Source organism: Corylus avellana, chromosome ca7 (genome assembly GCF_901000735.1).
Source record: "Corylus avellana chromosome ca7, CavTom2PMs-1.0".
NCBI lineage: Eukaryota > Viridiplantae > Streptophyta > Magnoliopsida > Fagales > Betulaceae > Corylus > Corylus avellana.
In genome coordinates, this window is record NC_081547.1 from 26,235,671 (window position 1) to 26,251,666 (window position 15,996).

The following is a 15,996-nucleotide window of genomic DNA, read 5'->3' on the forward strand; positions in this document are numbered from 1 at the left end:
CAATAATAAACTTTGTGCTTAGATTCAAATCTAAGCCATTGTGGACAACATTGTGAAAATATTAGTTACACTGAAACTTGCGAAATAGTTCCTATCATACATCATACATGGATCTTTGGAGCTCCTCATGCTGACTTGATCGTTGTCGACAGTTACTTTGAAACACCAATAAGAATCAAGTCTACAGAACAACAAAGAACTGAAGGCAAAGTAGTACAGCACATGAAGCAGATAAAAATATAATACAAAAGCCATATGTATTAATTTATAAGAACAAAAGCATAGCAAATTAGTCATCAAGCCCCCGTTTTTTTTCCCATATTGACAAATATACAATCGGAGAGACACAAGTTAAATAGTTGTTTGGTCAAAAGATGCAGCGGCTGTAATTACAGAACAGCTCCAAAGGTATTTTCAGATCGCCACTTCACAATCATACCAATAACCTTTGTATATCCTATTTTGTTGAATCAGGGATTTTTTTTTCTTTTTTGAATATCTTCACCCCCGATAACCACTACCTCCTGATGAGAAGTTTGATTTTAACCTTGCCTTGTATCGAGAAAAAAGGCGGAGGGCAGGCAAAAATGCATGAGTTCTTCACCATTGCACACGAGCATCAAATTCAATTTGTGATTGATGTACCACATTTGGAGAATTCTTGAAGCTATGGCAAAGATTGTTGGCTTTCTAGAATTGTGAAACCAAATATTTTCACCTTTTTCTGTTGTAATAGAGTCCACCGCTTGAGTAATTCTGATGCCGATGACGTGGTCCACTACCCCTACCACCGGTTCCATCCCAAGTGCTGCCACGGCTGGAACCCCTGTGGGGACCTTGTGACCAGTTCATTGTTTGGGCACCCAATCCATTAAGCTCCTCCTCTTCTCTATCATTGTACTCCAATACCAGCCTCTTGATGTCCTGTTTCTCTTCAAGCTCAGCTGCTTCTTTCTGTTTTGTGCTCTGCACAAGTGAGCAATCCCGAGGGATGTACATCTGCTTCGTTTGCTGCTTGTTCCCACGCTTCACAAGAACTTTCACCTGAATCTCCTTGCTTCCTCCAGCCTCCTCATCTAATGCCTCATCGCCCCTCTCCCCTCCAACACCCCTTCCATGATGGTCCTTTGTGGACCCCTCAAACACATTCATTGGTATCATCATATTTAATGCAGGTCGACCCCGCAGCTCTAGACGGCGCTGCTCCATGCTCTCCTGCAGTCAGGAATAAGATAATGGGAATAAAAAGTTACCAATTGTAACCCTTCAGCATAATATCAGTATAGAGAAACATAGAATTTGTAAATATTATAGAATTTTAAAAGCCAACATGGGCTCAATCAGCAGAAATTGTGACTGGAGTGAGCACAATTCCATTCCACCAGAATCGGATGTTGGTGTCATATAATAATATGGATAGTCCTACTGGATATTTTGCTTGGCAAGTCACATATGCATCTGGTGGGTGTTGAACCCACAACCTCACCCTCATCCATCTTGTTCTGCAGGGGAGGAGTGTGATTTGAGCTAAAGATCATTGCCATAGCATCATCCAACTGTTATTTCAAAATATCACTTTAAACTCTTCAAAGAAAATTAGCCCTCCACAACGTAAGGAAAAAGAAATTTAAGAAAGTCAACCAAAAATAATAGCAAACTAACAGAGTCCCAAAAAAAATATTCAAAAGAAATTCTACAAAAGATCCAATGCAAGGCAGAAGCTAAAATATTGCATGGGTGAGGCGCCAGCAAATATGAACATGACAATCTAAATCATACCTGCACTACAGCCCTAAGCTCCAGCTCAAAACTGGCTTCTTCCTGAGGGTCCACCTCCGCAACAGTCTGTCTGACATGGACTTCATCATCATCATCAGAAGCAGGTCCACCCCCGTCATCATCATCCTCATCCTCACTATCACATCCACCATCATGATTCTCATCATCCAAATATTCATCATCATGTCCCCCTGGCTCTGTGCTGCCACTCCCTGAATCACTATCACTGTCGCCAATGTCTTCATGCACCTGACCGTTTTCCTCAGGGCCATTCACAATTCTCTGTCCATTTGCTGGAACAGAATCGGAAGTAGTTCTGGTTGGAGGATTTTCTGTGTCAGAGTGCTTCTCATTATTGGCCTTGTCAGTTGAAACAGCATGTTCATGCTCCTCGAGTTCTATTAGAGCTGCACTCACTTCTTCAATGGATGAGTATCGAGTCATGTTGGGCCGTAGTTCTGCAAACAAGTCCTGCAAATTTGCCAACTTTAGGATCTTAACCTAATGGAAATGCGGTTGATATTATCTAATAAGTTCATTACAGAAAGGGCTGATTCTTAAAAGCTTCATGACAGATTGCAGTGAGGTACTCTAAGCAAGCTAATTGTTGCAATGCAGTTGCTCCTCTGTTTCAGAGATAATGGTCAATGTGCCAACCAAGTTCTACTTTGAATACTGGACATTCTTATCAATTGATTGCAAATATGTTATTTCTCAAACTTGCAAGCAAATACCACCACTAGTTCTTTTCATATTAGAGCTGACGTATTACCAGTGAATGCTATCACCCGGACGGTTTATGAATAGTATGGTAAAATCCAAATAACATACTTTTTTTTTTGGCAAGTCAAAACACACTGAATTCAGTAATCCAAAAAAAAGTTTCCTCATAACCCTTAGCAGAATAGGGGGTTTTGGGGGGGACAATAGTTCAAACTTTCAGAAATAGATAAATAGTTTGTGAATTTCAAAGGCACATTGTCTCATTAGAAATCTATTGATTAAATAGAACTAGATCTTGAATTTAATAGTCACTCAACATGCTCAAACTCTAAACTCTATGATCTCCGATTGGCAAAAGCTGGGGTAAGGTAACTCCCACACAAAAATTTGGCATACAATACCATGTACCAGCCGGGGGAGCCTGAGATCTGACTAAGCCAAGGGGAAGCTCTTGGAAGTGGGATTCAAGCCAATCAGCACAAGAATTTGCTTTCCTATAAAAGTGATAAAATTGGAAGATCCAACCTTGCTGCCACTGTAGTTTGATGAGTCAAAAGAAAGACCAAAAAAAAACTCCCTGCCAGCTCAGGTAAGATTCAATGATTACCTAAGCCTCAAGCAAGGAAGGGTTTTGTCTACTTTATTAAATGCACCTCAAGAATCAGATCCTAGTGGAACATCCCTTACTCCCCACTCCCAAACTAACTAAACAGCATATGGCTAGAGTTCAGCTATCAATTTTCCTACCACATATAAAGGTATAGAGCTGCAATAACTGTTGTGTCAACATTGGTTACCTATCATTTTTACATTTAAAACCATTACTAACTCCTTCCTCGGCCTTATTGGATGATCTTTAAATTTACTGCTTAGCGAGCTTAATGAATTAAATATTCGTACAGATTGTCATTCAGTACAAAAGTTGGGGAATAAAGAAAGAGCCGCATGACTAACCTGCAAGTCAAATTCAACATCCAACGGCAGTGCACCTTTGCTGAGAATATACCTCTGGAAATGTACCAAGAATCTATCAAGTTTCCTCTTAGAAGAGCCTCGATCAAAGTAGTGACCACAGGTATCAAGAAGAGTAATAACCATCCTGATGCGAAAACAATCTTCCGGTGGATCTAGTGCATCTTGCTAGAAGCATTAAAAAGAATGCAATTGTTATCACACACGTAATCATAAACATTTATATGCTTTGTAAATCACATTGTTTTCTTACTCCTGTGTTACACATGGTCATGCAAACCCATCAACACACATGCAACCAATTTAATTTTAGTGAATTTCCTAGCAAGGAATTTGTTTGATGCATAGATGTCAATATCACTATTATGATTAGTGGGATACTAACCCAACTTGAAAGGCATGTCAGACACGAGAACATGACACCTCATCCAAGTGTCTGAACTTGTTTGGAGAAACATAAAAGGATTCAACTTCATTTACTATCCACAAGTTTGCTGCATGCAAACAAAATCATGTCTAGTGATTTAAATTCAAACTACATACACAGCCATGTTCTCACGTTTAGATTGTTAGGAGTTGCTTGGTCCAGCACTAAATTCCATGTCTGCAGATCATAGCATTACAGACATCTCAAATCCATGAACCAAAATACCCATTTATTAAAACTAGTGCCCTTATGCATACACAAAACTAGTCTTCTGCTTCCCTCACTGTGTAGAACATAAAAAGAAAAAATGTATATGACTACAAGTCGAATACATATTTCGACCTCTGGTCTTCTACAAGCGTATAAAGTCCACACATAAACATTAACAAAAACAATGTAAAGTAAACCAAACCCATTTTCAAAAACCTTAATTCTATTGTCATAGATAAAATTCACACTCATACTTAAAATAAAGAAAAAGCTTTTGGAGATGTTCACAAAAATAAACAAGGTACAAATCCAATAAACAAGGTACAAACCCATACCTCTGGAGTGCCGAGGCCATAGACAAGAATCAAAGAAAGTGTCTCAAAAATAACAGATGAATCTACATGCTCATAATTGTATAGCTCCCCTAGGAACCGCATATGGGCAATGCGTCTTTGTTGCATCCCATAGTCATTTAGTTCTAGACCAAGCCTGATCTCCTCCAAAACCTGGAAGTAAAGTCATTATCATTGAGTTATCAACAGAAAGTAAACTACAAAAAACGCAGGAATGTCTGCAAAAATACACACTTCATATGTAAGAGGGTTTGTTTTGTGGGAATCTTCATTATTTCTTGGCTCTTTCCTTTTGGATATGGTTTTATTTTTATTTTTTGGGGGGTGGGGGGTTGAGGTTGTTTGCTATACAGCTTGTCCCAAGACTGATGAAAGGAAAGCTACTTTAACTTGATGAAAACAGGAATCAAAAGTTTGAGGGTAGATCTTATTAGAAGGTATTCTTGCCCCCCAGACGAGCATTTGGCATGTTGTGATTCCAATTAAGATACTTCTCTCCATCAACAGCAGCCCTACATCACATTCTAATTTAGAGAAGAGGGCCCAAGTGGTTTTAAGCTCAAGACAATAAATAAAGGGCCGAGCATCTTTTGGTAGATCACTGGGTAACCACATTTCTTTGGTTCCGAGTCTTTTCTTACTTTGGGGTTTGCCACTAACTAGTACTCATATTCACCCTCACTCTTGTTTATCAGCAGAAACTTCTGAATACTTGAGGAAAAAAAAATTGACACAGAAAAATCATAATCCTAATAGACAAAGGTAAAAATGCAGACCCAGACAACCTTGTAAATGCCAGTGCAAATCAGAGAGTCAAGTGTTTACAAACAGCAGAAGGCAGAACTGAAATCAGTTTTGCATTTTTTGCATCAAAGAGAAAAAGATTGTCATATGATAAAAAAAATCAACAGCTAACCACTGACAACAAAATTGGCATGAAGCAGAACCTGAAAAGTTACATACACACACAGACATGCAAGCACGTGCACACAGAGATGTACATACATCCACACATATTTATACACATGTTAATAAATAAATAAATAATCTGATATCAACTATTGAGGGCTCTTAGTATTTAACCTTCATGATGTAGCAAGAAAGCTTTTAGTTAGCACCCCAGCAATGATCTAGAAATAACCTAGAATCGAGAACTAACTAATGTTGGTCACAAAAAATATTGAAAAGTTACATCATATTACTTACTGCTGGATGAATTAATAGTGGTAAAGATGCTAACCCCTCAATCAAGAATTACTTTTTTTTTTTTTGATAATCAAGAATTACTAAGTTAATGATCTTGCTCCTATTGACCAAACAACCGTCTTGGGTGATTATATTCATATGGCTGCTGACTATGAAAAGAAAATCAACTTCACGTCACATTATGAACTCAAATAGTTAGCAAAGAAAGCCTTCATTTGTCCAACAGTGAGTTCAATACTAGGACAAGAAGCACTTATATTGAAGCCTAAGTGAAGCCCCAATTTCATCATCAATTATTATCTTCTAAAAGATGTGCAGTCAAGTTCCAATCAACATGTAAGCACTGACTCAAAACAAAACACGCTAATACTAGATTAGCACTCCCAAATCCATGTTCCCTACCATTTGAGTCAATTGGCCCACAAGAAATCCAATGTCCCATCGCTTTTTTTATTTTTCTTTTTATTGATAAGTTATACATCTAATAAGTCCTGAACCATGACCACACCCTTCACCCCATTTCTTAGGGGGAGGAGCCATTTGAGCAAGAGTTCAATGGCAATCCAGTTTCCTGTAGCTAAAAGTCATGGGAGGAAAAGAAAAAAAAAAAAGAACAGAGAGAAAATAATTAATAGCTGGTTCTAAAACACAGACACTTCCATTTCAGCTCACTATCCCAAGGATAAGGAGTAAAAGCTCTTGAACATGAACAAAAAAGCCTCTGAAATGCCAAGTTGTGCACTGGAACCAACAACGCATCCAGATTTTACTCTCAGTTCTCGATAGGGAGGATAAGAAAAACAAGCTCTTCAAGTCAAACAACAAATACTTGTCAATTATTGAGAACTTATTTCTAGCAGCTTCTTTCTGTTTATGTCAAAAACTTCTATTTATTTTTACACTTCCCATCTCTTCTATTCATTTTTACTTCAAAAGGTTGAAAACAGCAGTTAGGGATTTTATTGTTGCTTTTTTACTTTCAGAACATAACAAGCTTGCACAATCAAAAGAAAAATATAGTAGAGAAGATGGTTATCAAGAAACAAGTAAGAGACAATCTACATACTTTCACAATCAAGATTGTGTTCATTAGAGCAACTCAACAAAAAGATATCTGCAGCGAAAGTTAACAAACCTCATCAACAACAGCTACGGCAAATTCATCATGATAGCGACTCAAACCAGCAGTAAGAGAAGCAATTAAGTGAATCTGACCATACTTCCCCTTGTGAACTTTCATAAAGCATTTTAAAAGATATGGCTCACATTCACTCCATGGAAATTTCCGAAGTTGTCTCAGGACATGCTCAATGGTGGTCTTATCAAGATCTGAAAATAGCAATTTCCTAATATACTGCAAAGGAAAAAATCAAACAAAAGGTTGAATGAGATGTTGAATATGAAAACAGATTGGAAAGAGAGGAGGGTTTGCACCTGAGAAATGAGTCACACCTGATATAATGGAGGACGGACTTTAGTGACCCGTGCAGATCTTTCTGGTGGTTTGCAGAGGTAGTAAGCATTTTCAACAAGAGTGCTGTGGCGAGGATCCAAGTTTTTGACATTTTTCAAGCGCATCAATATTTCCAACATGTTAGCCATCCGTATGGTAGTTTCAGGAGACCGATAAAGAAAACGGCCACATGTCTCAAGAAGATTGCACGCAACATCAATGTTGTGATGGGTGAAATCATCTAAACAAGCCTGGCGAGACACAGAAAGCATAATGTAAGCCAAAGCAGTTTTATAATGAGAAATCATATTGATGAGGCTGGTAAGAAGAGAAAGCATGGATCCATAAGTAGTCAATATGAACTAAAGTCTCAACCTCAATGGAAAATATTTATCTCAGATCTCAAGAGATTGCATAAACTACTTCTAAGCTCCTTTTTCAACTAAGTTTCAATCGACCAAGAGCTGAATTTAAACAAAACCATGTAAGTAATGAAAATAAGAACAATTAAAGCTGACTGCCTGGATAAATATATCCAAGTTTCTTGTTGACTCTTTTGCAACCGAAAGGCATATAGGACACACAGAAAGCATCAAGTATTGTAAGCAAAGGTATTGAAGAAAATGCCACTTTAGGTTTAGAGGCCCATATTTTCAATACCACACAAGCCCAGCTGCTAAAAAAAATACATATCAATTAGCTATTCTTCATATACTTATCAAAAAAAATAAATAAAAAAATTAGCTATTCTTCATATACCTTCAAACAGCTAAAAACGAGGCCAGCAGGTGCAATTTTAAACTTGCAGAGTTCTCCAATAAACCTAATATTCCTTATCTTTGTTTCAATATTCATTTGATCCTGCAGAAAATCAAATTCAAAATGAATGAAAAACATGAATAACTAAACAAATGAAAATGAATACCTGAGCAGCAAGACATAAGAAATAACCAGCCCCTCCCTATTTATGAAGAAACACATTGACATGTGAAAGTTTACCTTTTTATTGATTAAGAAGTTGAACTCCTCCTCCAACATCTGCAACAGCATAGAAGAGACATCCTTCATACAAGTTGACAGTGTGGCAACCATCCGTGAGTAGTATGGTAGTAGTTCCAGCGATGTCCTTGGGACATTAAACAATGCCCTCACAAGCTTTTTTCTACTTGACTTTGAATTTAAATAACAAAATTCTACCTGAAAGTTGAAATAAAGAACAATAAGATCTTCACTATGAAGAATTTTGATACCAAAATATTAAAATTGGTAGTAGAACAATAAAGCCCAAAGGATCAGAGATATGATTACAGTCAGTTGATCGATAAGATCACGGCTCACGCAACCTGGGAGCCTCTGTAATAAAGCCTCCAAATTTGTGCCTTCAATGCTTTTTAGTTTCTCCTTTTCAATTTCTCCCTTTTTATCTGCTTCTTTTTCTTTCCCTTTCTCTTTGTCTGAATCTTTAGTCTTTTCTTTATCTTTTTCTTCCTTATCTTTTCCCTTCTCTATGCTTTTCCCCTCCTGCAAATCGCCAGAGTCTGCAGAAACCTCTGCTGTATCTGGGGTAGCCTGTTGACCATGGTCTGATTCAGGTGCCAGTTCCTTACAAAAGAACCAATTTTCATGTGAGTAAGATAGCATTTTCACAAAATAGATAAAGTTTACCCTCTAAAGATTAATTTCAATAATTCCCATCTAATAATTAATCTTTTTTTAAAAAAAAAAAAAGAAAAAAGAAAAAAGAAAAGCAATAAAATAGAATCTTGGATAAAATCGTGTCAAACAGTTGAAAATGTTTCCCAAATGTTTTTCAATCATTGGATAAAAGAGAGTATCAATTTTGGCATGAGTGTTACATCAAACTCAGGAAAAAAAAAAAATCAGAGCCTTTATAATAATTCAGAGCTTCAGTTTCTTACAGTATGTTGCTCCTGTGTCTTCGTCAATTGCTCATTCACTCTGGGCTCAGTTTCTCCCAATAATACTGCTGGTACAAATGCTCTAAAGATATAGATACATCAAATCTTAGTAACTTTTAAAGAGAGAAATTTCGATTTTACAACAACAAAACAATTATAATGATTGACACATTTTCTTTTACAAGTAATCGCAAGTTCATTAAAAGCGCAAAGGTGCAACCCGAGTACACATGATGTATACAAGAAAGACACCTATCTAGAAGAAGAGAAAAGATCTAAAAAAACTAGAAAGCTAGAAATATTAAAATCAAAGACAGCAGCCCAATGGTAAAGTGTCTTAAGGAAAAAAGCCCTTAATTCCACCGATGTCCGCTCATGATCCTTAAAGTTCTAATCATTTCTTTCCCACCAAAGACACATTAAAACAATCGAGTGGAAAAATTTTATTTAATCTTTAAAAGTGACTATCGATCAAAATATATTATCTGACCAAGACAAACCTGAGATCAGGTAAGCATTCATAGAAAGCCCTGGTATCTTCGTCATCCCATATAGCTTCTAGAACAGAAGAATCTTTCCCGGAAACAGGAGGTGAAGCATCCTCCCCAGTAGTAACCCTAGTAGTGTGACCATCCTCTGGCATCACTGGAGGCTGCATATCAAGGGCTTCTGCTAAACTGCAAAAATAAGAATTTACACCATAAGTGGAAAAAAAAAAATTCTGAAAGGCATGTTGAAGCTGATGGGAGATCTTGTTTCTAGCAGCCCATTAAGTAAAAAGAAGGTGGGAGTGTGAGTTTGAGACGCTTCTTGTAGACTGAGATAATGCAAGGGGAGAATGCACACAATCTAGTACATCCAAGCAAGCATTTATGACGCAAGGAAATAGCAAATAACAAATATCCTTTGGCTTACTATAAGGCTTTGCTCCAAAGTTTGGGGGGGGACATTGATAATCAAATGGTAATTTGAAAGGGGTATGTGAACTCTTTCCCAAAATGATGTTCAACATTTTTTTTTTTACAAGTAATCGAAATATCATTAAAAGCGCAACCTAGGTACACAAGAAGTATACATGAGAAACACCTAACTACGAGTAGAAAAAACGTACAAGCTACATGACTACACCCCCACAAGCTATATTACAGACATAAATATTAAATAGACGATGATGGTACAAGGTCACCAAAGTTGATTGGCCGTATTTATAGTTATTACGCAAAAACCCAAAATATCTATGACACACACAAACATAAGTACACTAACTATTGAGCATAAAGAAAATAAATTATCTCGTGAGACATCACATGATTAAAGCATAAAAAATGTCAAAGCAATAAAATATTGTAGGCATTAAGGTACAAATGGTCACTGTCCCTGTCATTCCAGCAACCAGCGAAATAGATGCAACAAAGACTGCTAAGTCATAAATTAACTTACGAGGAGACGTTGCGGTACAGTTGGTCATAAGATTTTCGTAGCTTTTCATATGAAGAGACATTTTCCTCACTGAGCTCTCCTTTAGCATTAAGGATCTTCGCATTTTCATGCTCCATTTGATGAAGTGACTATAAAGAAATAAAAAAAATAAAAACCCATCAATTACAACCATCATGAAAAAATAAAATCCATCAGGATCTAAAACATGAAAGTATGAAAAGTTTAATTTCAGCTCCTAACCAACCAAAAAAAAAGGGAGTAACTTCAATAATATCAAGAGTCTTACAGAATGCTCGGACTGAAGTAGCTCAGCTGCAGCATCATAATATGCATGGAATGCCTTCCTGAAGAACTTCTTTTGATCTGCCGTGATATTAAGGACCTTAAAAAACTGTAGCACAGTGTCAATAGAGTAACTACAGAATAAAACAAAACTGCAAACTAAATCCTTAACACCTCAAGAAAATGTCGAAAATGAACACAAAAAAGACAAAGTGTTACAGATTATCATCAAAAGATGACCTCTAAAATGAAAAGAACTTTAAATGGTAATTATAAACAGAAATATACCTCCACTTCAGGTTTTAAAGCAATAAAAGAATTACTGATGTCATTGAAAAGCCATAAATATCGCTGGCATGATAGTGCTGATAGGAAGAAATAAGTTATGTACAGGGCCAAAGAAAAATTGTACCTCTTCATGAATTTCTTGTCCAGAGAGTGGAAGCCCCAGGAAAATTCTTCCTTGTCGAGCAAAACTACCAAGAAGGGTCAAATTTGTCTGAGTAGTATCCCTGTCCTTTAAATGTTCTAAGCTAGTAAGATCCTTAATTATATTCATGAAAATGCCACCGTCTTCTATAACTCCAACAAAGTAAAGTTCCAAAAGGAGTTTCAAGGTGCTGCGCTTTTTCATGGCCTTCAAGTTCCTATCTGCATCCAAGTCATCCCCAGACTTTCCAGGAAAAAAGACCTTCAAGAGCCCTTGAATCAGGCTTGGTGAGAAATCTTTGTACCTTTGATGAAGCAAAGAGCATATCTTTGACAAATAGACGTGTGTTAGATAGAGTGCAGAAGAACAGGTAAAAGGCATAAATATTATGCGTATGTTTGTAGCTAGGCTTCCATGGAAGAAGTTCTTATACGCATTAAATAATAGACAACAAAGCTTTCACACATGGACATGCATGGTATATACCTTCTCATACAAGCAACCCACTCTAACATGTAGAATAAAAAATTGTGCTAGAAAGTAAAGCTTCAAGATATTTAACCCAAAAGAGTACCTGAACTGCTGCTTGAATATCTGAACTTCTAAGCTTGGCATCACAAATTGCTGTCACAGCTTCACTAACAAATTTGCTTAGGTTGACACCTCGCAAGTCTTCCATCAGACCTTCACGCTGCTCTTCGTTTATCTGCTTTAGTTTTTTTATAACTGCTGTGTTGCGTTTAATGCTGGAATCCAATGTCCTAAGGAATCCTGAATCTGGAGGTGAGGTCAACAGTATCAATATTTTGAAAACATAATATTGTCAAGAAAAGAAAGAAAAAAGAAAAAAGAGAAAGAGAAAGCACGAGTCAATTTTAGAAGCATTAGAGAATCTGCCGACTATGCCTGGGAAAGGAGAGAACGGAAAGCCTCACTGAGATGTCCTTGAAAAACCACTCAGAAGAAAATTTAATGTAATCTAATCATTTGTACAAAAGCCAATATCTGTAAATTATTTTTTCAATCGATATTAAGCATTGATTGTGATAGCAAGCAATTTTACTAGAAACAACACAACCTATTATTAAATCCGGCTCATAATTCGAATTAGAAATTATAACAACAATAAGTATGAAACAAAACCGATCAAACCAACAATATCCATAAAACAAAATCAGCCAATATTTGACTTTCTTAAAAACATCACTTAAGAGCATAGCTTTATCGGAAGTATTTATTAGTCTTGTTCCTTTCATTATATACAGTGACATCCAGTATAAACTACGAAAAAAATTATCCAATGTTTTGCTTTCACACAGAAATTTGCATAGTTTTGAATGACTGGTCAATAATTTATTTTGCATGGTAAACCCTGAAATTCTAGCAACAATTACTAACCAGGCCTTTCAGGATTCAAATTGCTTTGACGAAGAGCCATTTTTGCCTCCACTGATTTCTTAATTTCCTCAAGACGAGCAACAGATTCCTGCAACAAAAAGGAAAATAGTCGCCTTAAAAATTCATTTCTATAAAGAAAGACCCATCCAAAATGAGCACAAAGAAGATAGCTCTAAGTATTCTGGCTTATTATTAATGTCATTGTTAACTAGGGGTGTCAAATGAACAACGCTACTTGTGAACATACTCGGTCGGGCTCGGCAATTAAACTCAATTTGTGCTCGACTCGATTATTAAATAAGCTATTCACGAATATGAAACTATGTTCGATTAAAAAACGATACAAACTCGTATAAGGCTCGACTCGCTTGTTAGGGCTCGACTCGAATATATTTATTAATATGTGTGTGTTTCTATATACATATGTATGTATAGTATATTAATAAATATAGGTTATATATATTAGTAAACTATGTAACTACTTTTTATAACTGGCCAGCTTGGGCCCAACAAGTTGTAACTACTATTCTATAACAATACAACAAAATACATGTTTATTACTATAACACCCCGGTCCCATATTGGGATGATGAGGAGTAGCTCACATAGAGTGGATGGTTTATAAAGATAGCCATGAATACTAAGTCCCACATTGCTTAGTTACTAGGTGAAATTAAGCTTTAAGGTAATAACGCAGATATAGCTAGCGCTTTTCTCTAGGTCGTTACAATTACATTCTCTAACTATCACCAAAACGCACCATATAACCAAATCTTATACGTTGATTGTTGAACATAAAATCCAACTGGCTCCATATGTCTTCCTTCACTAGCATTAATTTCCATCTGCTTGATGCCTAATTTGACACATGCCCTTTCAATTCACAAAGGCCTATCCAAATTGTTAAATCACCAAATACCATCCTCACCCTTCATTCATTTTGAACCCTAACATCCGTTGTTACCCTTTTTGATAATGTTCTCAAAAGTTCCTTCGCATGCCTCCTTCTCTGAACTAGGCTTGTAGCTGCTACCATGACAATAACCCATAGTTATGTATGAATGATACACTTAACAATAATCTTATCGTCTTGTACTTTCCAATCATGTAGATGGAGTGCGTGACTGAGTTTCCTCACATGCACATGGATCGGCGACTTGTGAAGAGGGCGTGTATGGGCTCGAACGTTTTTCCTCAAGTCCCAAAGGTATAATCTTTCCCCTACCATCCTATAGATCTCTCAAATCCACCTCATTTCCTTGTATTTGTTTAAATTTGATTTGTAAGTTTAGTTGATTATAATTGTATAAATTTCTTTTACTTATCAAAAAAAATAATTGTATAAATTTCTTTCATAATTGTTTTTGGAGAAATTATCATTAATAAAATTTGTTTAATTTGTTTCTTTTTATTTTTATACTTAGATTAAAAAACTAAATAATCCTACTCGAGCCTCCTACTTGAACTTGAGCTCGGCCAAAATGATCGAGCTCACACGGGGATTCCACCTTGGCGAGCCGAGCTTGAACACAAAAACGAGGCTTGTCGTCAACTCGAGCTCGAGAAAAACTCAAACGAGCCGAGCTCAAGCAAGCACTACTAGCACATGCTTAGCTCGTTTACACCCCTAAACGTTTACTATTTTCCATCATAACATAACACAGAGCAAATAGAACCAATTTAATCTTGTGCACGGTTTCTTGTGACATGTCAACAAGTGAATGCATAGTCTACAGAAACTCTCCTATTTCAAGTAACTTTGCAACTAGAAAGATGAGTCATAATGCGTCAGCTTTCAGTAACAGATACACCAATCTCACCTCGTCATCATGCTTGCCTCGATTTTCAGCTCCAGCTCGGTTTTCATCCTCATGGTGATCCATCTTCCAATTTGTAATAATAATTATATGGCTACATAACAAGGAATCGAAGAATTAATTAGCATAGCTTCCAGAGAACCATGAAAAAACACCAAATGCAACATATGATTGTCCAACTGCCTCAAATAACAAACTAAAACAATATCAATTGAACAAAGGCGTCTCACCTAATCATCCACATATTACTAAAAAGTACGCCTAATTGTGCAAGAAATTCCACTCCACTCTTGTCAAATTAAATTTTCTCTTAAGCAAGTCCACTACCCAACCTATGAATAATAACCCAATACCCGGAACCAAATCTGTTTAACATCCTCATACTAAACTTAATACTTTACAAAACATTAAACTGCAACAAAACGAATTAAAAAAAAAAAAAAACAAAAAAACAAAAAAACAAAAAAACAAAAAAACCACAGGGATAGGCACAAGAATCATAAAATCAAATTGAACTACCAAAGAACACGGAAAAGAGAGATAGAGTTTCACTCTAGCAAACAAGTAATATTTATTTCAACATAAATCGCACGCCGCACAGTCAAATTAGGGACCAATTCTACCACGCCCAAACACACTTCATTACATTTGGTTCGTATGGTTACATAATTCCCAACACGAAAAATGAGTATGCACATAGTTGTAATATCCCCTAATTTGACAGAAAAATAAAATAAAATTAGATCAACTTCACATGAAGAAGAAACCTATGTACGGTAATGATATTCGCCACCGAGATCTCGCCCGAATAAAATTAGAGTGTGCATATGTATGCGTGTGCGTGAAGAATATAGAGTTAGGGTTAACCTGATACGAGATTTCGCCGGAAAGTCGCCAGAAAAGTAAGGAACACGGTACACAGAGAGAGACGGAGAGAGAGAGAGAGAGAGAGAGAGAGGGAGAGGGCCAAGCCCAAGGTTGGGAACGAGTTGTGGCGAAATGGAAATGTGGAACCCAAATCAATAACCGATTCGTATTACTGTGTTTAGGGTCTGATCACGGGTGAACCCGCCTAAATGCGGTTGCAGTAGAAGGCCCTGATTCTTGGCCCAGCAGAGGGAAATTATTGGCCCATCAGGGATTGATTCATCTGAATGGAATTGGGCTGGTCTTTGAGAAAAAAAGAATGGAAATGGGCTGGTGCAGACTTTCGTGTAGAGGCTCAAGGGCTGGTAGCCGGCTTGCTCTGGTTTTTGTTAAAACGCCTCGTATCATGGGCTTCACCTAAAACATCACATAAAATATATAAACTTTTAAATCTTATTTGTCAAATTTAACTAATAAGGGATATAATTTCTTAGTAAAATATTCCAAAATAAAATTTTAACAAATAAATGAATGTGTTTTTTTTAATTGAGAAAAATAATTTGTGTAACATTAACTCACTTTATAATTATTAGGGAAATTGTCTTATAAGAGCCCGAGTTTTATTATTGTAACAAATAAGGGCTTTATGCTCTAATTTTAACAATTAAAGGCTTCAAGCTTTTGCTATTGGTTTCTTATTACGTGAGTCTGGGCTTTAGA

At 36.6% G+C, this 15,996-nt stretch overlaps 1 protein-coding gene across 1 annotated transcript; it reads right to left on the minus strand.

Moving 5' to 3' along the window:
• Positions 1-234: 234 nt before the first annotated feature.
• On the minus strand, positions 235-15,410 carry LOC132186336 (regulator of nonsense transcripts UPF2). Its single transcript, XM_059600254.1, has 18 exons — positions 15,277-15,410; positions 14,413-14,503; positions 12,593-12,680; positions 11,769-11,971; positions 11,177-11,521; positions 10,769-10,873; positions 10,483-10,610; positions 9,543-9,719; positions 9,043-9,124; positions 8,432-8,725; positions 8,123-8,320; positions 7,883-7,984; positions 7,123-7,374; positions 6,806-7,024; positions 4,447-4,617; positions 3,457-3,642; positions 1,780-2,250; positions 235-1,215 (listed from the first exon to the last, which is right to left on the minus strand). The coding sequence occupies exons 2-18, from the start codon at positions 14,473-14,475 to the stop codon at positions 715-717; spliced, it is 3,585 nt and encodes a 1,194-aa protein (XP_059456237.1). The 5' UTR covers positions 14,476-14,503; positions 15,277-15,410; the 3' UTR covers positions 235-714.
• Between the last annotated feature and the right edge of the window lie 586 nt (positions 15,411-15,996).

Bases quoted from the DNA above. Each gene is read 5' to 3' on its own strand.
- LOC132186336 (XM_059600254.1), bottom strand. From the start codon at position 14,475: ATGGATCACCATGAGGATGAAAACCGAGCTGGAGCTGAAAATCGAGGC. The intron at 8,321-8,431 runs GTAATCATATCT...TTCAACTTTCAG, and splicing joins ATCTTATCGATCAACTGACT to GTAGAATTTTGTTATTTAAA. The intron at 7,375-7,882 runs GTATATGAAGAA...GTGTCTCGCCAG, and splicing joins TCGTTTTTAGCTGTTTGAAG to GCTTGTTTAGATGATTTCAC.